This window comes from Echeneis naucrates, chromosome 22 (assembly GCF_900963305.1).
Source record: "Echeneis naucrates chromosome 22, fEcheNa1.1, whole genome shotgun sequence".
Taxonomy (NCBI): domain Eukaryota; kingdom Metazoa; phylum Chordata; class Actinopteri; order Carangiformes; family Echeneidae; genus Echeneis; species Echeneis naucrates.
The window spans coordinates 8,819,334-8,843,227 of record NC_042532.1 but is presented as its reverse complement, the minus strand read 5'-3'; the positions used below and the strand labels follow the sequence as shown (position 1 = coordinate 8,843,227).

Here is a 23,894-nt window from a genome sequence, read left to right as displayed (position 1 = left end):
TCTATTTTATTTATTACTTTCATTAACGTATTAACTCTACTCCACTTTCTTCTTCTAATTCATCCCTAATGTATTTTCAGTAGTATCAGTTATAAATACTCTTTATACCTGTATGTTTCACTTGTGCTCCTGCTCGATCCTCCATCTCTCGCTCTGCCCAACCAGTCGAGGCAGCTGCAGATGCCCCACCTCGAGTCTGGTTCTATCCGAGGTTTCTGCCTCTCAGCTGAAGTTTTTCTTTGCCTCTGTAACTAAGTGCTTGCTCGTGGAGGGAATTGTTGGTTTCCTTGAAATAATTCAATAAGGACTTTACTCAGTGCGCGTTGCTGGACAAACTACACACTTAGCTAACATGTTAGCTTAGCGACCGACTGTGGTCAGAGATTAGCTCGCTTAGCACACCTCCAAAATGATCTCTCAGAGGCAGCTCCTTTGGCCTCAGAGCAGCAGACCGACTTTATGACAAATGCATCTTCAAAGCAGAAAATTTTAACACATAAGTATATTAATGGCATTAAAGCGGAAGAGAGAAACACACCTACACTTTGGGAGCGCCATGTAACCTTTACGTCCTTACGTAAAAATCATGCTGCTGACCCCGCCCCTCCTCTACGAGCAAACGATGACAGAAAGCACGTCATCAACTATGACCATTTAAAAAAAAAAAAAAAATAATAATGCCAACTTAAAATTACAAGTCACATGTTTAATGTGCAATTTGTTTTTATATTCCTGCCATCCATCCATTGTTAATACCACTTATCTTCACAAGGGCGCAAGACGCATTTACCTACATTTTCCTAATTGTTTTCCATAAAGTCACAATGCCTCATTTTATATTTGCGCTCCAAAACAGGCTGCTCTTACGACACTCAGCTTCTTTACTATTAACCAGAAACTCTTTTTCCAGCCAATGATCAACATCTGCTATAACATTTACTCCTAAATAGTCAAAGATTTATTCATATTCATATTTTAATATGGGGAGTAAAGGGGTGGCAGAGTCTGAAAAAAATATTTGTTGTTTATGGGTCAAAAAAAAAAAAAGAAAAAAGTTAAAAAGTTAAATTACCATGCAAAGAAACAGACTCTGTGGACATAGCTAAAAGATTAAAAAAAAAGCATGGAAGTGGCAGAATAATAAGGTAAACAAGGTTTGACAAATGTAGTAAAACAAACCATTCAAATCTCATAAATGTGTCGGGGTATGCCTTTATTTTCAATTAGTAACTAGTAGTCAGGCCAACAGGAGACATTTGGATTTGGGATGTCATTAGTTAATAATTGTATTCTAAACATTTGTGTTCAACCTAGTCGTAATTAGCACATGGATTTTTAAGTTATGACATTATGACCATTCAAATACAATCAGTTCATCTAAGACTCCAATTGAATGTTTGCTTTAAGAACATTAAGAACAATTTTAAGAAAATTAAGCGATTAATTATACTGTGTCATAGGTACAGAGAGACAACCTAGATAGGCTGAGGCCAAACATTTCTCTTAGGTGCCATGATTTTTTTGACTTGTTGAAGACAACTACTTGGAGTAGATGCCGTTGAACAAAACATACACAAGTATGTTCTCTAGAACTGGCACTTCAGAGCCTGCTCATTGCAGTCCTTTGAAGCTCTGGGAAGTGAAAATGCCAGTGAGACTTGCTTTTGTGCAGCCATGTAACAGCAGAGCCAACTTTCAGAAGGTCTATAGCAGATTTGCTATCTCTGGAGAATTTGCGATTAATTATGCTCCTTGTTTTGCCCATCAGCTGCTTTCAGGGTCGAGCAAATCAATTATTTACACATCAGTGTCTGAGTGGAAAACAACAAAGAAAGATCACTGGCGGACAACCTTGAGGCACTTCCAGTTACTAGGACATCAAATTTCGCTAAGGCTCAGTGAGACAGTGGCACCGAGTAACAACTATATACTGAAAAAGAGCGGACACAAAAAAGGCAATATACAGTTATCATTTGTGAACTTCTTTATGACATTGGTACATGTGTGTCTTAAGTGGCATTATTACCAACTCATTGTCCGGTTTTAGAAGAGCCCATTGACCTCTTCAGTCTCAGGATCAAGGTCAATGTCATAGAAACAGGGTCTAGTGGGCAGACCAGGGATTGTAGGCATCTAGGATTAGGTGAGAAACAGAGAAAGCTGTTTTAAAGGCATACGCTACCAAAGCAAACTCAGTGTAAGACAACATCTGATTATTCATCTACGCACAGTCACAATCTATGGAAATGCTAGTTTTCAAAAAAATTCATGTAGCCGTTTCATTTCTGCGTTGTTTAAGTCTTCATTAAACAGCACAGTAATGCGTTCATTTTCAGTAATGTGTTTTTTTTTTGTGTGTGTGAACAGATTCACAATGATACTTTCATTTTCCACACCATCATTTGAACATCTTGCTACACTACACAACATTATGGTCTGGGTTTGCAGTTTGTTCATTATTTTAATGTAACAGTTCAGACAGATGACTTTCCCTCCTAAGGTATAATAGTAAACAGTAAAAAAGACAACTCAAGCTGTGCATATCATGTGCTATGATTTGATGGTGCATAAAGACAGAGTAGCAAGTGTGACACTGCAATGTCTCCCAGATTTAAATCTATTATAAAATCAGGGCAAGGAAAATCAACATTTAAATTTTGGCGATGAGATCTTACTGTGCCAACTAGTGGGAACAAAAAGCCAGCGCCCACACTGGCTCGAATGTCTCTGATTGGCAGGATGAATCCTGTGGGCACACCCTTCTTGTCTGCTTCATGTGAAAGCGATAGGTGAGTTTTTGCCATGCAAATTGGCAGATTGTCAAATCCCTGAGGACACAAGAGGAGACAAACACCCTTTGAAGCACGTAATTATTGTGTCTGCATTTAATTTTAAAACCAACCAACCCTGACAATTAAGACAAGGCAAAAGCAAAATACTACATAGTTACTGACCAGTTTGGTGTAGAGCTCCACCTTGTGTTGGGCCTCAGGGAGAAGCTCGATATCATCTGCACCATATATCTTTTGGGCAATAATTCGAATCTTATCAGCAATAGGGAGCTAAAGTGGGAGAGAGATACACCTGGACATCAGTGTAGTCCATTAGTTGACAAGTCTTACTTATGCCTCTTGCACAAGCAAGAAGCATAAGCTAATATGCTAATATGTTATTTGCTTTTTTAAATTCAAAATGAATAAATACACAAGCTTTCTATCTTTCTGTTAATTCAAGAACTACTGCAGCACTCCAGGGTAGAGGCCTTACCTCCAAGTCATACAGGAACTTAAAGTTGCTAGTGGCCCCAGAGGCCCTCTGGACAGCCTGACCCAGGGCCACTGCACCAGCTCCACCCTCGGCCCAGTGGGAGCATCGCACAGCATCGAAGGCTCCAGCAGCTTTGGCCATGCTGCAGACCAAGTCCAGCTCTGCATCAGTGTCTGTCCTGTAGGGAGGATCAGCAGTGGTAGATGTAGCAACATCACTTGCATTACTGTTTATCAACTAATTTGATACAATACCTTACTGTTTCAGGTGAATTTTTATTATGTGATAGTTAAATTGAAGTAAGAAAAATTATGTGCTTTTTTTCCACCACTCGGGGGGCAGAACAAAGAAGCTGTAAACAAAATTTACTTGTTTCACCTTACTGGGTTGGTGATCAAGGCTAAGAGAACTGATTAGAGGGCATGCTGGAGCCCAGGATGCCTTAAACTGAAGATATTTATTGAAGCTTGGCTGAGGAAAACAGAGGAATCATCGATACATGGAGATGTGCATGAATTCACCTGAGTTCAGACTTCATCAGCGGATGTGAAATATCTAAAAGATGGCCAAATACTCATTAGAGTTGAGGGGAAATTTCTGAGTTAGTCAACAATGATTCTCAGTGGAGTCGTCATTGTAAGTGGCACTGTTACATGACACATATTCATTTGATCTTTTAGTAATGAAAATATTGATTGGAGTAGCTTTGATTGAAATAAAATAACAAGCTCTCTAGTTCATATGTCTGTAGTGATATAGATTACTTACACCCACAGACTTAATTCTTTCTTCTATTATGTAATCATCCATCACTTACTTGAAAGCATTGACAGCCACCACCACAGGCACGCCAAAGTGCTGAGCATTTTCTATCTGTTTCCTCATGTTGCTGCAGCCCTTCTCCAGAAGCTCAAGGTTCTAGATACACAAAAGCTTTAAATAAGCTCATTATAATGTCATTAAAGACAACAATTCTCTCTCTCATACGTATAATATTTTTATTTATTTATTTATTTATTTTTGTGTGTTAAATGTTCATTTCAAATTCAAACTACGTCATATAAAGAAAACATCAGTTTTCATTACCTCCTCCACATACTCCTTTGGTAGTGGCATCCCAGCAGTGACCTGAACAAAAATATGTTAACATTTTTTTTTTTGATAATTTCCACCAGAAATTTTCTATAAGCATTATTGTCAGTCATTGATAGAGGCCGAGATGCTGTTTAGAAATTCTGAATATGATAACATGAACAAAATGAGAATGTCATGAAAAATCATTTGAAAAAATAAGGTTGCTTTTTCAAATAAAGCCCCATAACGAATTTATGTTATTGAATCCTGAGGAAAACATAAGCAAACTCACTGTCGGTCCTCCTCCATGCATCTTCAGGGCTCGGACAGTAGCCACCAAAACCACCACATGTGGCCTCAGCCCTGAGTAACGGCACTTGATGTTGAAGAATTTCTCCATGCCAATGTCTGCACCAAATCCAGCCTCAGTCACTATAGGGGAAAATTGAGAGAAGCTAACAGAGTCACACTGAAGAAAACTGTAATATATCTATTACACTTGGACAGTGCATATATACAGGGCACACAGAAGTAATAGTAGTAGTGTAGTCTTGGTTCAGAGAAAAAACTGGAAAAAAATGTGAATATTCATGAAAACAGCCACCATACAGTCATTTTCTCATCTCACTTACCCACAAAGCCATCAGGTCCAACCAGCTTCAAAGCTATTTTATCAGCCAATATGGAGGAGTTGCCATGGGCGATATTGGCAAAGGGGCCTGCATGGACGAACACAGGGGTTCCCTGTGGATGTATGTGATATAAAACTCATTACTGAGGACCATTTTTGAATCCCAAGAGATGTAGTAAAAAAAACAAACAAACAAACATACAGACAGAATCACTTAAAGGCCAACAAACAAACAAATTGAGCAATATCTTGAAAAAGACAGAACTTTTGAAGCATGTATGCATATTTTGTGCAGTAGAACACGTTTTCTTTATCTTTTGCACAGGTGAGTGTGTATGTTGTATTTCACCCACCTCCAAAGTCTGCATCAGGTTTGGCTTTATCGCATCTTTCATCAGCACAGTTAGAGCACCACTCACACCCTGTAAAGCAAAGCAGTACATTATAGGAGCCCCGTTCCACAAGTATTTAATAGAAGGACAACTTATGAAAGAGACTCTAGAGTTCCCACCAGGTCCTCTGTGGTGATGGGCTGTCCGCTGCAGCTGGTGGCCACAACCATCTTAGCCAGACGCTGACGCATATCCTCGAGGCTGCTGGTGAGAGCCAGCACCGCCATGATTTCACTGGCCACTGTGATGTCGAACTGGGCCTGTAGGACAAAGTGCACCATAAATACACATCTTATCAACAACAATCCACTTGTGAAGTAGTTTTGAGTGTTTTATTTTGTTTGCTCTATCTAGGCTCAACTTTGCCGTCCAATTGTTTAAAATTGTTTATTTTTACCTCTCTTGTGTACCCTTTTTCAGTTGGAGACTGGCCAATAGTGATCTTCCTTAGGAATCGATCATTAGTATCCAACACTGAATTCAAACACAAACACCATATGAACATTATATAAAAAGTGTACATAAAGCTGCATACAATACACAGCAGCCCAACTGGGACACCATCACACAGTTATAAGGACTAAGGGATGCCTCTGATGTTCATACCTCTTTGCCAGGTGACAGAGCTTGGATCAATATTGAGACGAGCAAAGCGGGTGATCTCTTCTTCAGTCAGAGTGGAGGGATCAGTCTTCTCTATGCCTAGTCTCTAAACGAAGAGCAACAGGCATGCTTTACCATGGACAGTGAAAAACTGTAACGTCTCTGTGTGCCATCACTTACTTTCAGTCTGTTGATCTGGATGGGGGAGAATTTTCTCTGTCCACCACTGAGTGGGACCAAGCGGTTATATAAAGCCTACAGAGAGAAAGACAGTTCAAATCTACTGATTCACTCGTCAATTTGTGTATTTTTTTCAAATAAGAAAAACTTAATAAAGGGTGAACAAACCTTGTCAGTTTGTGTGGACTCATGGAACATCCGAGCATCGATGGCAGCGGCCACCAAGTTGTTGGCAGCTGTGATGGCATGAATGTCGCCGGTGAGATGCAGATTAAACTAAAATGAACAGATTAATTATTTAGATCTTTCAGTATATAAATCGGTACAAAATCAGCATAGTTTTGAACTTTAAACTTAAGGGCCATACCTCTTCCATTGGAATGACTTGAGAATAACCACCCCCAGCTGCACCACCTGTTGACAGAAGACAAAATTACAGATATATGACCAAGTCTGAGACATCAAAATATATGTTTCAGCGTTAACCTTGCCAAGCATACGCTCACCTTTAATGCCAAAGGTGGGTCCCTGAGAAGGTTGTCGAACACATGCAAACACATTGAGGTTCATGTGGGCTCCCAGGGCTTGCACCAGGCCGATGGTAGTCGTGCTCTTTCCTTCACCCAGAGGCGTGGGTGTAATACTGCAGAGAGAAAATTTGTTAGCATATGTTGCAGATTAATGTGTAACTTTAAACTAAGAGTTTTCCTTTCCTTTATCAGTTAATTATTGTGTACAAAGTCCACCAATTTCTTTTCATCTCTTTTCATTCATACAATGAATATCAGAAAAACAACAATCTTGAAAACATGGTATGTGTCAGGGAAAGTCTCAGTACTATATCGTGGCGTGTGGACAGCATACCCAGTAACCACCACATATTTGCCATCTGGCTGACTCTGCAGACGTTTGATGATGCTCAGTTGGACTTTGGCCTTAGTTTTGCCATAGAGTTCCACCTCATCAGAAAGCAGGCCCACCTCTCTTGCCATACAGTCAATGGGCTTGGGCACACAGGAGCGAGAGATGACAATATCACTGTTGGAGCGACAAATACAACGGATTAAAAAGAAGAAAGAGCAAAGATTTGACATCAAACAGCTGATTCATTTGTTTCCTACCAGCTTCTCTGCTTGTGGTGCACTGAATTTAATAAAGAGCTCTTCTCTTCTAATTAACAATGCAAAAGACTAAAGCAATGGAAAGTTGAGGAGACAAACCTTGGCACGGGCTTCTGCAAGTTTAGTTGGGTGTATGAAATGCTCCACTTCCCTGGTTGATGTTCCTCCAGGAAGCGCTTTGCACTCAGCACTGTGTTCTACACACACACACACACACACACACACACACACACACACACACACACCAATGAAAATAAAGTCTACGAACATCTGATTGTACATAATCATCATAACTTAAGCTTGTCACACTTTTGAGGCTGGTTAAATAATTGCTAAAAAAAATATAGAAAAGCAGTGGACACCATCAGGAAAATCCAGCTTTAAAACAATGCTGGATGAACTTTATTTCAGACTTCACACTCTGCATTCCACCTTACCGCCATCAGCATGGCGACAGTCATAGGTCCTACTCCACCAGGCACAGGAGTGATAAAGCCAGCCTGCTCCTTAGCTGAGGCATAGTGCACATCACCCACCACCCGCTTTCCACTGGCTTTAGTCTCATCTGCAAGGCGCACAGAGAAATTTTTAATGCATACCACGCAAGTACCACCAATGTCTTCTACTTCAGACTAAATCAAGTGTCATGACTTCAGCTGAACGAAGGGGCTTAGAAACAAACCTGGAATGTGGTTGATGCCGCAGTCAATGACCACCGCTCCTTTCTTTATCCACTCTCCTTTCACCATCTCTGCTTTTCCAATGCCGACAACCAGGATATCTGCCTTTCCCACCTGAATCCCACCAAATAAATAAATAAATAAATAAACAAACAAAAACAACAACAAAAAACAGTGCACAATGAATGGCATTATATTATTCTGACTGTTATATCATTTTTTGTGAATCCCAACTGATGCACTGCTGCTCCTGGCTAATATGATTATATTTGAAGCTGATGTTGAGGCGAGGGCGATGATGTGAATGATCACTGATCTGTTACCTCTCCAGCAAGATCAGCTGTTTTAGAGTGGCAGGTGGTGACGGTCGCGTGGTTCCACAGCAGCAGGTCATGCATCGGTGCACCCACAATCTTACTACGGCCAATCACTACCGCTCTCTTCCCTGCTACAGACACACCTGCAGAAAAGCATTTGATCCATTCGTGATCAATTATGGGCACCATGGCAGCATATTGGATATTGCTGTTGCCCCACAACAAGAAAGTCACAGGGTCGGTTCCCGGGCCTTGGGCCTTCTGTGCAGAATTTGCATGTTCTCCCCGTGCCTGCGTGGGTTTCCTCTGGGTACTTCAGTTTCCTCCCACAGTCCAAAGACATGTATGTATAGGTTAACTGGAGACCCTAAATTGTCCGTAAGTCTGAGTGTGAGTGGTTGTTGGTCTCTCTCTGTCTCTGTGTGATGGCCCTGTGATAGAATGGTGACCTGTCCAGGGTGTATCCCATCCTCCCCCAATGTGAGCTGGGATTGGCTCCAGCCCCCCCACAACCCAGAAACAGATAAGTGGTAGAAGATGAATGAATGATAATCAATTCTTTGCTGGACTTGTCTTAGAATGTTAGTTTCTAGATTTACCAGTCTGTTTGATCAACTGCATGCAGCCATTTGGTGTGCCGGGGATGAAGCAGTCACCCAGGTCCCCGCGAGACAGCTTCCCTGCATTTATGCTGGTCAACCTGTAAAAAAAGCAAAAATAAACTAATTCACAATGTCTACTGAGACAGCGCAACAAAATCCAGCTTGAGATTAAGAGTTTATGTCATAATGACCTTTAATATACATATACTCTTACCCATCTACATCTTTCTCTGGGGCTACAGCGTTGGTGACCTTCTCTGTGTCGATCTTATGAATTGAGTCTAAAGGCAGCTGCACGATGAGGCCATGGACAGATGAGTTCTCGTTAACCTCTTTGATACTGTGAAGAACCTACAAAGTGAAAGACATTAATCCTGCAATTCAACATAAATTAGGGGATGGGCGTTTAATTGTTTGGTTAAAGGTATACTGCTTCTTACAAACAGTCCTCACCTCTTGTTCTGTTGCCGTCTTGGGAAGTGTCATATGTGTGGCATGAATTCCAATCTGCGTTTTTTTTTTTTTTTTTTTTTTAAGAGTTTAAAAATAAAGTTAGGATCAACTGCTACAACATAGAATAATAGTAGAATAATAGTGTAATAATTGCATGTAAATGTCTTCATCAACATAATGAACATAAAAAATAATCCACATACCTCTGCTGCTGCCTTCAATTTCATGGTGATGTACAAATTTGAATCCTCACGGTCCCCAACCTGCAAACACGATTTTATCACTTGGCCTGCCTGTATGAAGGAACAAGCCTTCTGCCATACAATTAATGAAGTAGTGTGTATTAATGTACTTACCTGCAAAATCACCAGAGCAGGTCTGAAGTTGGGATCCTGAAGCTTCATTTTCTCCACATCCTTCTTTAGACGCTCCCTCACCTGCCTGAAATACAAAACAATGGCAAAAAAAACCCCATTCAGACATCTTTGTGCAGCATTGTAAAGGAACAGTTAGGCCAAAGGTCAGCAACTTTCAACATTAAAAGTTGAATCTTGATTCCCACCAAATAAAACCCAGTAAATAATATATATATATATATATATATGTGTAAAATATATTTAAAAAAATTCTTGTTCAATGTTACAAGATCACTTAAATCTCCAAAATCATAACTATTACATTTAAAAAACTAAATTAAATAGCCATGATTCATTCACATTATTTTCTGAAAGCCACAGGGAGCCATGGCAAAACTAAGACAGAAGATTGTTACTTCAATAGATTGGCTATAGACTCCTGCTTTGTGTCATCTTGATTCATTGAATCGTGGAGAGACGGGGGAACATTCCCGCACTTTGTCTCAGTTGTAACTTATCACTTTACTCAGCCCAAAGCCACCTGAGCCAAGAAAAAACACACAGCACTGACATAAAGTTAACTGGACTTCAGAATTAAAACTCAAATTAAAATCTACTTTAAAATCCATTATCTGCTTCAACACTTTCCTTTTGAATACTACGCACACCATCTATTAATTACACTACTAAGCTGCTTTATACATTTAATCCACTGAAGATGAGAATGACAGCAGAGTCACAAAGAAGCTCTATTGGAACTTTGACCTACAAAATAGATTTAGATTAAAACAGAGTACCTTTGTGTATCACATTAACTCCGTTGACAGAGATGATGAAATGCCCCGTGGGATTGTTTACATGTCCACGACAACGTTAGAGCACGACAGCAACTTGCACCTCATTTTCAGTACTATGTTTACCCCAGTGACTTGATGATACAGTGCAAATGATATAAAAAAAATGCTATGAAATATTTATAAATGCTGATCCATTATATTCCAAATGACCTGCATGGTGTTGCTTTTATTAGATTTTAAAAAGAGAAATTCAATGACAATTAAAATTCAGACGTCATTAAACTAGGCATGTTGAATAAAAATAAGAAACCTTATCAGTATGATAAAGCAATTCCTGGTCGCTTATCAACATTCCTAACATTCACTCATTTACAGCATTGTTGATGTTCTCATTGTGTGAGCAAATACTTTAAAAGAAAACAAAATTTCCTAAAAGAAAGGGCCAGTATCAGCCGGTAAAAGGCACTTGTCCAGCACAATCAATCGTATGTCAGCTTTTGTCAAACTGCAAAGAGGCTGTAGCCAATTTAGGCTGCATAAAATCATTTAACAAATAAGCTGCGTGAGGGGCAGCTACAGTAACAGCGTGCAGGCTGTCATGTCTTGTGACAGGCACATGCAAATAAAATATCCTGCATTTCTCTGGGGAACAGGTCAATTTGTTTCTTATTCAAGTGAATTTACACATTTTTGGAAAACATATGGAGATGTTCTGCTGAGTGTGTGAAATTGCTAGATTAAAAGTTTGTAGAGATTCTGGGAGTTTGTGTAACGCTAGACAAACAGAGCAAAGATCACCCTCTCAGCTTCTTACATCATACCGCAGGGTTACATTCATTCAAATGTTTTAAAGTACACCCTTTATTAATTCCAGCCAAATTCTAATTTTGGCAATCCCAAATCTCTGTCAACAGCTTTAGGGTGAACTAAAGTCAATTCCGATTTCACAGCAGGAAACTTAGGCCAGAACTAGGCCAAACACCGTGTACAGCCAATTCAAACTAAATTTGGATTTAAAAAAAAAAATGTTCTGCCACCTTTTCGGGGGGGAAAAAAAGTTTTTGACAGCTCATCTAGCGCAATTGTTTAGCTGTTAATTTAATGTAACTAGTGTGTCTGGTTAGTTAGTGAGCTTCTGCGCAGACACATGCTTCCTTAATGCTTTCACTGTTGTGCGCGCGCAAACATCCCGCGTAATTTTGGATACTTACGCAGAAACCTCTTTCCCACTTATGATTTGAGCGGACATGTCTCGGCCCTGGAAGTCTTCGCGTTGAGCTGCTGGTGTCTCCCGTGTCTGACAGGAAGAGGACGGAGGAGAGACCTCCCAAAAACCTTAACTTCAGTCTGAAGGCTTGGGGGCCATGGAGGGGTAGGAACAGTGCGGCTGCGCAGCCTGGACCCACTGCCGCTGCCCTGCCGCTGAAAATCTGCCCACTCCCCTTCAGGAATACCGTCCGACGTAAAACGTAGCGCCGGCGCACAAACCAACTCCGTGAGCCGATCGCACGCCTGCCATGACACGCTACGAAGAAGGAGTCGACCAATGAGGTTCCTGGTACGAGTGCGACACCCAGAGAGGGGAAGAAGAAGAATGGGCGGGGGGCTGAGTGGACGTAATTGCGTCAGGCCTCGGCAGAGGGCAGCAGTGTGTTTACACACCCCTCCGACAAGCCGTCAATAAGAAAAACCACAACAATGATCACGATTACGGGCTCGACTCGATGACTCCCCGCGAAGGTGCTGCAGGAGGGCCATTGGGAAGTCTTAGAAAACACTAGAATCACGCATCCGGCTTTTAATGCAATGTAAGACATGAAGAGACGCGCAGAGCTATGGAGAGTCGATTCTGTGTATTGAACGGCAGCACACACCTCCAAACACGACTCTCCAACAACGACATTAATCTCCATTTCGAAAGGTGAGTGGGAAACAGTTGTATTTTAGTTAAACCATTTGCTGTGCGGGGCTTTGCCTGGTCAGACTGAGTGAACTCCGCGTCGCCTTCTTTGTTTTGGTACTCAATGCTAAGGCTTCCTTTTTGCTGACTGTACTGTCTTTGTGTTTACATTTGTCAGATGGTTTCAGCCCAAATTCACTGCTCCTGCAAACTAAGTGTCCCCCGCATCCCGCCCCCTCCCCTCCGTCTGTTTACACGTGTCTTCACTCGCATTCGTATCGTTATTTTAGGTCTAAGACGCTGTTTGAGGAAATCCGTGCTTCAATCAACAACAATGACGAGGAGGACCGCTCCTTCTGGAGGCCTGTGCTCCCGTGGGGTGGCGTCTTCACCATCAAGGCTGGACGAAAAGCCATATCCTGCACACCCCTGTACGTCAAAATCAACCTCAAAAACACCTGCACCATTGATGGTTTCCTCATGATCCTGTATGTGATCCTGCGGGACAACCAGGGCTTTCCCGGGGAGCTGGCTGTCTTCCTGGGGAAACAGTTCGTGGAGTATTTCCTCTACCTGATGGACTCCTGCGATTACACCACTGTGAAGATGCTGTGGATTTGGGACAGGATGTCTAAGAGACAGTACCGCTCAGAGATCCACCAGACAGCCCTGGAGATCGACCTGTTTGGTAATGAGCATGAGAACTTCACGAAGAACCTGGAGAACCTCATGTCCACCATGCAGGAGAGTCTGTGCACCAACTGGAGCTGTCCAGGCCGATTCCAGGATTTCATCAAAACCACAATCATCATCAGGTAGAGTGCACACAGGCAGTAGAATATCTGATGCCACAATGGGAACTGTTCCCTGTAGATTTTTATAGCATATATAGAGAGTATATGTGTGCTGTAGCACAACCTGTCCCGAGCACAGTTGTAAATATTACACACAGCACAGGGTTGGTCTGCTGTAAGTTGACACACTAACCTTTAATCTGCTCCTGAATTCCCTGCTGTTCAATCTCCCTGTAATTGTCTTTAAAAGAGGTGATTCCTATTCTCTCATTTTTTTATCTGGAATAAATGTAGTGTTGATTAATACATTTTGATTTCTCAAGATTTTACTCCCTTTTTTTTTTTCACCAGCCCTCCTCATGAGCTTCCTCACAGAGACCCCATTCAGTCGGCTGTGGACCAGTTCTTCTGCCCCAAGCTCCTACTCTGCTCAGAGCTGGGGTAAGAGAAGATGTTTCTCGTTCAAATTTGGCCTTATTCCACCTTCTTTCAAATCTAAATCTTGTGTTTTGTAACAGGTGTGATGGTCTCAGGGAGTTCTCTCAGAGGGTTTTCTGTCATGGACCCCCACCGTTTGTCATTCTCAACATGCAGCAGTGGAAATCAGAGGAGCTGTCATATGTTCCTTACCACCTGGCTCTCTGTCAGCGCCGGTATTAAACTTTCATTTGTGTGCTTCCACTGGCTTGGTGAACAGTAGCATGCTTTGACCACAGTGTGGTGCAAGCCACCAAATTGTGACTATGTCCTACAGTATCATGAGAAGTTTATTTCCTGCATATAGGCAAGAGAAATGGTAAACAAATTAAAGAGAAATAAAATGAGGGAAAATTGCAACAATTGATGATCATTAGATTAAAATATTTTTGTGTTGTTAAGTTGAACTGCAACACTATTCTGTGCATCAGGAATTCAGAATTCTACGTTTCTTAACTGGCTAAATAAAGCTCTCAATAAATGAAAAATAACCTTAAATAAAAAAAAAATATATTGATTCCATTACTGATTACCAGTCATCTACCATGTTGCCATCATTAAATCCCCATCTGTCAGTTTTAAGTTTTTTTATGCCATATAGGTTTTCAATTTCTGCCTTTGAACTCCTGGATGAAGGAGAAGATTGTGTTGTTTTCCCCATTATTCAGAATAATTTTTTGGGCCGTATAAAAACACTCAAAATCTGTTTTTCTTCTCACAGATACTTACTAGAAGGTGCCACACTGTTCAACAAAGAAGAACATCACTATTCTGCAGCTTTCCAGATAGATGGCTGCTGGATGCACTACGACGGGTTGAGGAGTGACAACCTGATCCTTTTACACAAGCCACCGGAGCTCCTTCTGCTGTCCTCTCTAGTCTACATCCGCGCCTCTGAAAAGTGAGGTGCCAAGTAGACATACATATGATGAGCAGGAGTCGCAGCAAGCACAAGAGAAAGTAATCATCTCCCCTGCCTCTAATTATTCGGCCACCAACATTAACATTACATGCTATACATTTCTGTCAGCATTTTCTTCCTCTGATAGCTGAATGACACATGCTCCATTTTACTTAAATGCTTACCGAGAGCTTACTGTGCAAAATGAAAATAACTTCTTTTTTGGAATGCTTGGAATCCAAGAATATAATGGACTATAATAGTTCTGGGTGATTACACTTTGAGGGTGTTTTTTTTTTTTTTTTTTGATTGACTGTATTTGTATATCTTCACATTTATGCATATCAGCCCTTTCTTCAAAATGAATCGGTGCTTTTTTCTATTTACATTGTGGTCTGAGGGTCAGAAACAATCAAACCATTTCAGGTCAACTTGTTATTTCTTAAAATGGACAAATGAGTGATGTTAAAACCCAAATACTTCCTTCATATAAACATTGAAGTTTTAAATATAATCTTTTTTTGCTTCCAAGCCACTAAGCTGGCAGCATGTTCATAAATTGATCAATAGAAATTAAAAATTTTAACGGTATCAAAGCACATACTGCAGCAAATAGAAAATACTTACATTTTCATAAATTACTGTTGTCACACTGTGCCTCAGCCAAGGAAATTTGAGAAAGTGGATCCTTTTGAGCATCAACCTTTGATCAAGGTTAGTTTTCAATTGCTGTTTTTCTATCCAGTGCAAATACAAATATTTTTTCCACATACGTGTATTGGTTTATTTTGTTGCATATATGAATAGAACACATGGATATAACGAGCCACATAAAAACACTACCATTTAAGGCAGGCATTTATTTTCAACTGGGTACAATTGCACCACACAGACAGACTAAAATGTATGTAAAATGTCTTCAATCAAAACATGATCAAATGTGAAAAGCTACTGTTTCTACACCTAACGTTATCTTGTACTTCCAGTATTAATCCACAGGATATAAAATTTGAGATCATCACCTTACTCCAGACACACAATGAGAAATGTAAAAGAAGCAGAGTGGTCATTTGGCTAACATTGACATCAGTTTCAAAAGGTTTTTCTTTCAGACACAAACATGAGAGTGGCAGGCCCTTGTAGACCAGGTGTTAGTTGTCCATCTGCTCTCTTTGAACAAGCACTTGGGTGAGATTGGTGGCAGAAACATGACATTGGTTAGGCTATAATAAAAATGTGTACAAACTCAGTTTTAACATCGTTTCCTTTTGCAGATTCACGTTTGCAGATTTTCATGAGCCTCTCCAAAACTCAGTTTAGTTAGTATACACATTAGAAATCATGACATTATACATAACATGGATGCTGATGATGAATGATGGCAGCAGCACATAATTACGCCTGCGTGATTTGTGCTGTGGCTTCATTAAAGTGACATAATCTTTTACAATAGACAGAAACCAGGTTACAAAACAAACAGTACAGATTATAAATGCAAAAAAACTTATTCACATCTTTCTAAGATTAAATGACATTTGAATGAATGCAGTTTGGGGTGCCAATGTGTTACAAAGGGAAAGTACTCTATATGGTGATGCAAGCAATCAGAAAGAAATTACAAGTTTCACCACTGACACCCTGACTCATATGCCAGACAGATGTCATTAAACCTGTGATCTAGCACACCAGGTTAAGAGTATAAAAGCAAAGTGGAAAAGCGCATGTCCAGTTTAGTGTTTACAAAATGTTTATGTGGTTAAAAAAAAAATAAAAATGGTTGAATATTTTTTAAAGGTGTATGAATCATTTTAGCTGGTGATGAATAAACTTGTGCGCTATCTATTAGAATCTGCTTGGCCGGTGAACGTTTGGTAGAAATGAACCAGCATGCACAACCAAATGACAACACAAGATGTGTGGTAGGATGAGGTGAAGTCAGTGGTACCACTTGATGTTTCATTAGACGTCCACATTACCAGCCAACACTGTGATTCAAAAGACATGCCATGTGGGGTTCTGTTACAGCAATATGAAATGCCTTGGCTTTTTAAAGACACAAACACTAGACACAATTCACCCACACAGGGAACAGAAGTCTTATTGCATTATCTAAATGCCATTACCCTTAATTAAAACATATGTACAAATTACAATATGTATCAAATTGTTTGGTAAGTGCAATGCAGAGCCTGGTTAAAGTTTCCACATCTGTGCAAAACATCTGTGCACAAAGCAACTCAAACTAGACTTGAACATGAACAGTGACTCAACAGCACACACCACACCTTGCCTTTTCCTAGTCCTGTGCTGTTCAATGCTTGAGCTGTCTGTCAGTCAAGTCCAAGTCTGCAAAGTGTGGACTGTCTGTCAGCCTGGGGTCAAACACATACCCAGGGGAGCACTCAAGAGTCTGCTGGTCTGCTCTCTCTGAGGATACAGGACTGCTGACAGTGACCAGTTGGCCTGAGTTGGCTAGCACAGCCCTTGGTGTTTCATCATCCATCTCCACTTGAGTGTATGGAAGAATATAATGCTAATACATTAGCAATAAGGACAAGAAAAAAGTGTTTCAGTTGTGGCACACAAAGAATGCAGTTTCTAGTGCTTAAAAAAAAAAAAAAAAAAAAAAGTCCATGTTTTGGCACTTGACTTGATGCTGTGACCAAATTACCTCAAACCTGAGTTTGCAAACAGACCTTGGCCACATGAAGATAACATGGTTGGGGGCGGGTGGGGAGAGAAATCTTGTTTGTAGCTAAGAGCCTGGCCTTGTACTGGAAACAGGTATTGAGACAATGGCAAAGCATGTTCATATTTGCATTAGGGTAAATTGGGCGAAAAATATTTTCTAAAGAACTTAGAAACAAATCATATTGCCAAGGATTTCATAGTTTTAGTTTGTGGTTGACTAACCACAGACCTCCCTTGGAGTAAGTGTTTATTTTATTGCATTGTTGGGGGCCTATTTAGATTTTATGTGTTTAAATGCAGATAACACCATATGATGGAACATCTCATTTGCTAATATGGCTGAACAGAGGTTGACCTAATTTTGTGAGGCAACACAGACAAACAGCTGAATCCTGAATCCTAAATATAGCACCAGTTGGTTTTGTGCACAGACAAATGTGTGAAAAGAGGGCCAAGGTTGATTTCAACTATTATGAAAAGTAGCAAGAGCATGACCTGACCTGCAAATGATGTAACAGAAGCTAGAACATGGGGGTTTTTAAGGATGAAGGAGAGACGGTCTCAGGAGAACCCATCATTCATCTCTACATTGACCGTTGGTACTGAACCACACACACACGCACACACGGGCAGGCATACTAGTGACCCAGTGCGGAAAACATTTACAGGCAATGCACTATTTCATTTCTATATATTCCATCTAGACCATTTACAATAGAGAAAAAGGCAGCCCTTTTTGAAAAAAAAAAAAAAAATATATATATATAAAGAATCCAACTTTTCTCTGTTTTGTGAAGAACTGATTTTGATGCAGAACTCCTGTATCGCCGATGCAGAGCATCATTTCTGCACACAAACACGTAACCAAACAAACAATCCTATCTGACATGCATGTACCACTTGAGCATACACACAGACAGACATACTACATGGTCAACAACCACATATTCATATAAATACACAAGCAAACAGCAGTGTCCTTCGAAATTTTGAACACATGGTTTCGGTTGCAGCAGGAAAAAAAAAAGAAAGAGAAAAACTAAAGATTTAAGTGCTTAACATAATTAATGCCATGAAAGAAAACATAAAAATGTCTGCTGATGAGAATTTTGAAACAAACTGACTTTTTTTCTCCCACAAGCCTTTGGGAAATGGCTCTGAGTCCTCATTGTGGTCCAGCAGCAGTAGAGCGGTCATCTCCTTGTTCCTGTAATAACAGCCGTCCAATCATCTCTTGTCTAATCCAGACAAGTTTGCAGCTCTTTATCTCACTGGCTGGCCTGCTCTGGGCAGCCAGCGAGCCCAGCACATCCCTTCACCCAGCAGGCTCTCCCTCTTGTGGTGTTCCCATTGGTGAGCAGCGCTCCTCTGATCCTGGAGGATGAATGTGGGGAAGGACGAGGAGACAACAAAAAAGAAAAGTTTTTGTGTCTAAGTTCTCTTATTGGGTCCTTGCTGGAGTGGCCATGGGTCAAAGAGCAGTAAGACCAAAGTTACAACGGCAATACATCATGCCACTTGAGTCCAACCAGCTGTCTGAGATGGGATCATAGCGCTGGACAGTGTTCAGGTAGGATGACCCAGAGTGCCCTCCCACCACATAGAGGTAGTTGTCTATAATGGCCGAGCCCACGCCTGCAGAGAAATTGCATTACAGTCACATACGGCCAGTTGCAGGCATTACTAACCATTTCATGGATGCAATTATCATATTATATAAAAATATTACCAACAAGGCAGGTAATATCATGCAAGATTGACAAACTCACCTGTGCGTGGCTCATTCATTGGTCGACAGGCTGTCCATTGATTCTGTTGTGGATCATACCTCTCAATGCTGGACAGGTGGGACACCCCGTTGTGTCCACCCACTACAAATATAAAGCCGAGCATGACTCCCACTCCGAAGTTGATCCTCTTATCTGCCATGGAAGCAACCATTTCCCAGGCATCCTTGCTGGGGTCGTACCGCTCCACGCTGTGCAAAATAGACATAGAAACATGAACAGAAAGTGATCAATGGTTGAGGGTTAGGGTCAGATCAACCAAATGATCAATATCACTCACAGACAGAGGCAACAATTTTCTGGAACCACCTCTAAGGTCTGGGAAGCTATATAGTAATCATTTTTATGTCCGAGAGCTTCATTACAACATAAAACTGGCAATTCAATAATTAACATAACTTCAGATAAACTGATAATGAAATGAAGTGTTGCTCTACATGTGAAATGTATACATTTCACAGCTCCCTCTAATTCCTCAACAAATATCCAGCTTCAAGCTGTTAAGAATGACAGACACACACAAGTGCTGAATTATATAGTTTGATTAGAGTGTCACTGAAGCCTCTGCAATCTAGGATTGTTGTTTTGCAGTGTGCAAGGACACTAGGGGTAGGAAAAAAAATAGTCCCCAGAGATTCTTTGTCCAAACACATTCTCCTGGGGGGATTTGGGAGTCAAGGAAACAAGCAACAGAGACAGTGCTCTCTAGAGATCCACGGCAACAACAGAGGTCTAACTAGCAGCAAACAGCCAGGCACCCCCTCAACGAAACTTCAGCAACCACTTCTCCTCTGACTCCTCTTCACTCATTAACAGGTTCCTGGCTATTTTCTCAGAAACACTTGACATCCTTCACTTGATTGCCAGTTCTCTTAAATAGCTAACAAGACCTTGAGAGAGAAAAGCAGGTTAGGAGGTCTGAAATGAACTATACGCTTTTTGCTGGGATCAAAAGACTACTTAAAAAAAAAGGTGTGGAAAAGCACCATGACCTTACATTACTGATGTCAAAGGTCCTTTGCAAGGACAAAGAAAGGTTAACTATATGTCTTCATCTCATGTGGATTTCTATAGTCTTCACACTATATACAGAAAATTCAGTTAATTTTAAGGAAAAGAAATGTGTCATCATGGAAATAATTTAAAATGCTGCAGAATGAATAATTTTCACCCTTGTTCATGAATTAATACTATCCTGAGCAACAAACTGTAATCAGACATCATGTAACCAACACATTCAAGTTACTGCAATCAAAATTCTACAGACATGCATGATGCATTATTTTGTTATTCACAATTTAAAAACATAGATAAAGGGTTTTGGCACATTACCACAAGTTTTCATTAAACTCTAATATTCTGGAAAATGTGTCACATATGATTAGGATTCTCACTGATAGTACCTGTTCATGTGGGCTGGGCCATAGCCTCCGATAGCATACACCATGCCATCCAACACAGCAGTGGCAAAGCAGCTGCGGGACTTTGTCATGGGTGCCACTGGTTGCCACTCCTTCAACTTGGGGACATATTTCTCCACTGACTGGAGGTAATACTGGCCATCGTAGCCCCCCAGGGCATAGAGCTCTCCAGCCAGGACTACCACTCCGAGAGTGCTGCGGCATTCCGCCATCCGCTCCACCGAGGACCAGGTGTTGCTTTCAGGGTCCCAGCTCTCCACTGTGTTCTCATGTCTCCGATAGCTAATGCCTTGTCTCATGTGTGTGGCAATGCCTCCCACCACGTACACCTTGTGGTCCAGCACTGCTAGACCAAATTCATAACGTGGCACACTGAGGGGTGCTAGTCCTATCCATGAATCAGTCTGAGGGAAATACATTTCCATGCTGCAAGGGAAGGGAAGAGTTTGTCAAATTAGAAGGTTTTTTTTTTTTTTTTTTTTTTTTTTTTTTTTTTTTAATCAAGCATAAAACTTGTAAAAGGAATTAACAACACAGAAATGTGGTAAGTTACCTTTTCAATAGAGTTTATAATGACATTGTGGCGATTTTTATTATTACCTTTCTAAAGTGGCAAACAGTCCAGCCTTGCCGCCAACTGCAAGCAGCACCTTCGGAGCACACCTGGGTCGTGCCGACAACACAGTCTGATAGGAAAGTCGGTGCTCAGGCATAAAATGATATTTCAGGGCCTCATTGAGCAGGTGCTTGCATGCATGGTCATCTCGTATAAGGTGGTTGGCTTCATATAGGCGAGTGAGGAATTTTACGCTGAGCAGAGGAAGGCGAACACAGTGAAGCAGCTGAGCTAGATGTTGCTGTCTCTCAGTTACATCATATTTGATCCACGATTCCAGGGCATAAAACACAGTCTCCTCTGTGACCACTTTAAGGCAGTCATTAGATACAATTTCATCCAACTCAGCCCTTGTCAGTTCAAAAAACTCCTCTGTCTGACAAACTTCCTCGAAGTTCTCACAGATGAACTTGGTTGCTGCCAGGCACAGATCATGGCAACCATATGTCTCTGCAAAGCGTGAGATGCCTATACAGTTCCCCGCATCCAGCTGACTTTCTAAGAAGGAGCAGCACTCCTTAAGTACTAGCTTAACCTGGAGTAAGTTGGCAGCTGGTAACAGAGATTCCACTGTTTCCTGGGAGATAAACACCGTGCCAGTGTAGGCATACTCAACGATGGCCTGGAAGAGTGAGGAAAAACATATGACATCAACAAAAAAAAACAAAACAAAAAAAAGACATGTTTCTGCAGTTAATCAGCGTGGTCAATGTCCGCTGGCTCTATACATACCTGCAGGGCAGTCTCATCAATACACTGGAACTCCACCTCAGAGGTCTCCTTTTCCGACAGGTTACCCGTGAACATGGCCTTGAAGTAGGGGCTGATGCTGGCCAGCACTACTTTGTGGGCATGAATCTTGGCATCACCCACACGCAGGACAATGTCACATAGTTCACGATCCTGCCGCAAGAGCTGGAGGCCTTGCAGCAGCTGTTCTGAGTGAGGCCGTGTTAGACTGGCAAACATATAGGACTGGTCCTGCTGGTCCATCTGAGAGCAGAGAGCCACAACTCAGAGCAATGGCAATGTGCAAAGGATAAGCCTGATCTTCTGATTAATAACTGACGTGATTGCCAGCCAATGGAAACACTGTAACATCCAGAAATGAACCAGTTGCCATCCTGTCCACGAGACTACAGCCAGAATAGTCAATTACACGTAGGCCCGTGCAATGTGACGTAAATACAGCGCACGGCGGACACATATCTGAACCTATGATGCTTTCAGGGATGTTTTGAAGTAACACAGCAGTCATTACAACCCGCTCTGCAAGCACTCAACGGGGCGAGAGAAAAAAAAAACATGATCTCCTTAATCCAACGCTAAGTATGCTTAAGGTTAACCAGCTGCATTGGCTAGAAATCATATATTTTCCCGGTTAACTCTAAACCTTGACGCTGTTCTGCATTTGTGCTTCATGACATCCAGTCACAATTACTTTAAACCTTAGTTTGCTGACTGGGGCCTTGGTTTGATTTCTAAACGGAGAACATGTTCAGATCAAAACTCGCTAGCAGACCTTAGCTTTCCATCAGCAGACAGCTTATGCGCTAACACACTTTAAAAATCTCCAACAGCTTGGCTTGTGCGGACACATATGTCCACGGAAACACAATTGACAATTACATCAACAACCCTGTCACCATCGTAGTGTCACCAATGTTCAGCCCCAGCAAATACACAGTGCCAATACCCCGCTTTTCCATTGCACTGCAGTCAGCGCAGGTTAGCTGCTAAAAATAAACACGGTTACTGTGGCTAACTGCATCATTGATTGATATACAGTAACATGGCTGACAGATACAAAACGTGACGTTACAGCTAGCTGCCAGGTGACGTTTCCTTATCGGCAGACCGAGATAAACAAACCTGTAATGTGTAATCCGTCTGGTCTGCCGCTATATAACGACGCTGACAGATTTTGCAGTAGCTCACTTCGGCGGGCGACGAGTGAGGACCCCGGGCGGCTATCAGGAAAACAACCCACTGCCAACCGAGCCGAGAGCTGCCGAGGAGCTCTTATAGCAGCCAGCTATCAGCCTGCACGCACACTTCCGCTGCTTTCAAAATAAAACAGCCTCCATGCAAGCCAGCAACAAGCCAATCAGTGTTATGTGTCCTAACGCGAGGAAATAAGAACATCAAGTACACACAGCTGCTACCCTATAACAGAGAACATGATTCCCAAGCAATTGTAAAAAAGTTCAAATCTATTTATAATGAGAAGATTCAAAATGAAGTATAAATGAAAAGGAATTCGATCAAGAAGTTAATTTTACTCATTAAAACTCCTATAAACTCCTATAAACTGCTAGAAATATTTTTCTTCCGTTTACTGCTAAAAAAATATTATTGATGCATTAATGTGTAACCAACATGTTACTGTTACGTCTGGTCCAGATACTTCCAGTTTAAACAAATGTATATACAAGTGATGTCTATAACAATGCCTCACATTTCATCAGCACATAACTGCATAATTATTCAGTGGTGGAGTACAACTAAAAAGAGACAGTTCCTGAGATTGAGATTGAAAAAATAAAAAAATGAAGTCAGGACATGTGCTTTGTTTAGTCATCCCTTTCACTTTTAAACGCTTTTTCCATCACTTTAGTTGAGGCATGAATCGATTCATTGCTATAATAAAAATAGACATTATACATCACAATGCGATATAATAGGCGCAATTATCATGACATACATAATAAAGGTGACATTAAATTGTACCACACACACAAGCCCCTAAACATCGATTAGTTTTTTGTTGTGTGGATTTGGGTTTTTTTTTTTCTTATTTTTTATTATTAACGAAATTTAATTGCGCGCGTGAC

General features: G+C 41.0%; 3 protein-coding genes across 4 annotated transcripts; 1 reads left to right on the top strand and 2 right to left on the bottom strand.

The window, feature by feature from the left end:
• Positions 1-1,184: 1,184 nt before the first annotated feature.
• On the bottom strand, positions 1,185-11,980 carry LOC115036116 (C-1-tetrahydrofolate synthase, cytoplasmic-like). Of its 2 annotated transcripts, XM_029494251.1 has the most exons (28): positions 11,685-11,980; positions 9,677-9,761; positions 9,524-9,583; positions 9,321-9,374; positions 9,082-9,218; positions 8,865-8,965; positions 8,272-8,408; positions 7,951-8,062; positions 7,706-7,833; positions 7,368-7,465; positions 7,012-7,185; positions 6,654-6,790; positions 6,515-6,561; positions 6,316-6,423; positions 6,148-6,222; positions 5,971-6,073; positions 5,762-5,838; positions 5,484-5,624; positions 5,326-5,394; positions 4,974-5,085; positions 4,634-4,773; positions 4,354-4,395; positions 4,085-4,185; positions 3,268-3,445; positions 2,955-3,062; positions 2,676-2,828; positions 2,027-2,133; positions 1,185-1,930 (listed from the first exon to the last, which is right to left on the bottom strand). In XM_029494251.1, exons 1-27 carry the CDS (start codon positions 11,720-11,722, stop codon positions 2,044-2,046), a joined length of 2,805 nt encoding a protein of 934 aa, XP_029350111.1. In that variant the 5' UTR covers positions 11,723-11,980; the 3' UTR covers positions 1,185-1,930; positions 2,027-2,043. The 2 variants fall into 2 exon arrangements, with proteins under 2 accessions (XP_029350111.1, XP_029350110.1); XM_029494250.1 differs by having other exon boundaries at positions 1,185-2,133; positions 11,685-11,979.
• A 151-nt stretch (positions 11,981-12,131) lies between these two features.
• On the top strand, positions 12,132-15,698 carry dorip1 (dopamine receptor interacting protein 1). Its single transcript, XM_029494270.1, has 5 exons — positions 12,132-12,394; positions 12,664-13,188; positions 13,519-13,608; positions 13,686-13,820; positions 14,366-15,698. The coding sequence occupies exons 1-5, from the start codon at positions 12,309-12,311 to the stop codon at positions 14,547-14,549; spliced, it is 1,020 nt and encodes a 339-aa protein (XP_029350130.1). The 5' UTR covers positions 12,132-12,308; the 3' UTR covers positions 14,550-15,698.
• On the bottom strand, positions 15,335-23,060 carry klhl28 (kelch like family member 28). Its single transcript, XM_029494252.1, has 6 exons — positions 22,933-23,060; positions 21,793-22,053; positions 21,045-21,682; positions 20,427-20,870; positions 19,006-19,214; positions 15,335-18,871 (listed from the first exon to the last, which is right to left on the bottom strand). Exons 2-6 carry the CDS (start codon positions 22,051-22,053, stop codon positions 18,708-18,710), a joined length of 1,716 nt encoding a protein of 571 aa, XP_029350112.1. The 5' UTR covers positions 22,933-23,060; the 3' UTR covers positions 15,335-18,707.
• Between the last annotated feature and the right edge of the window lie 834 nt (positions 23,061-23,894).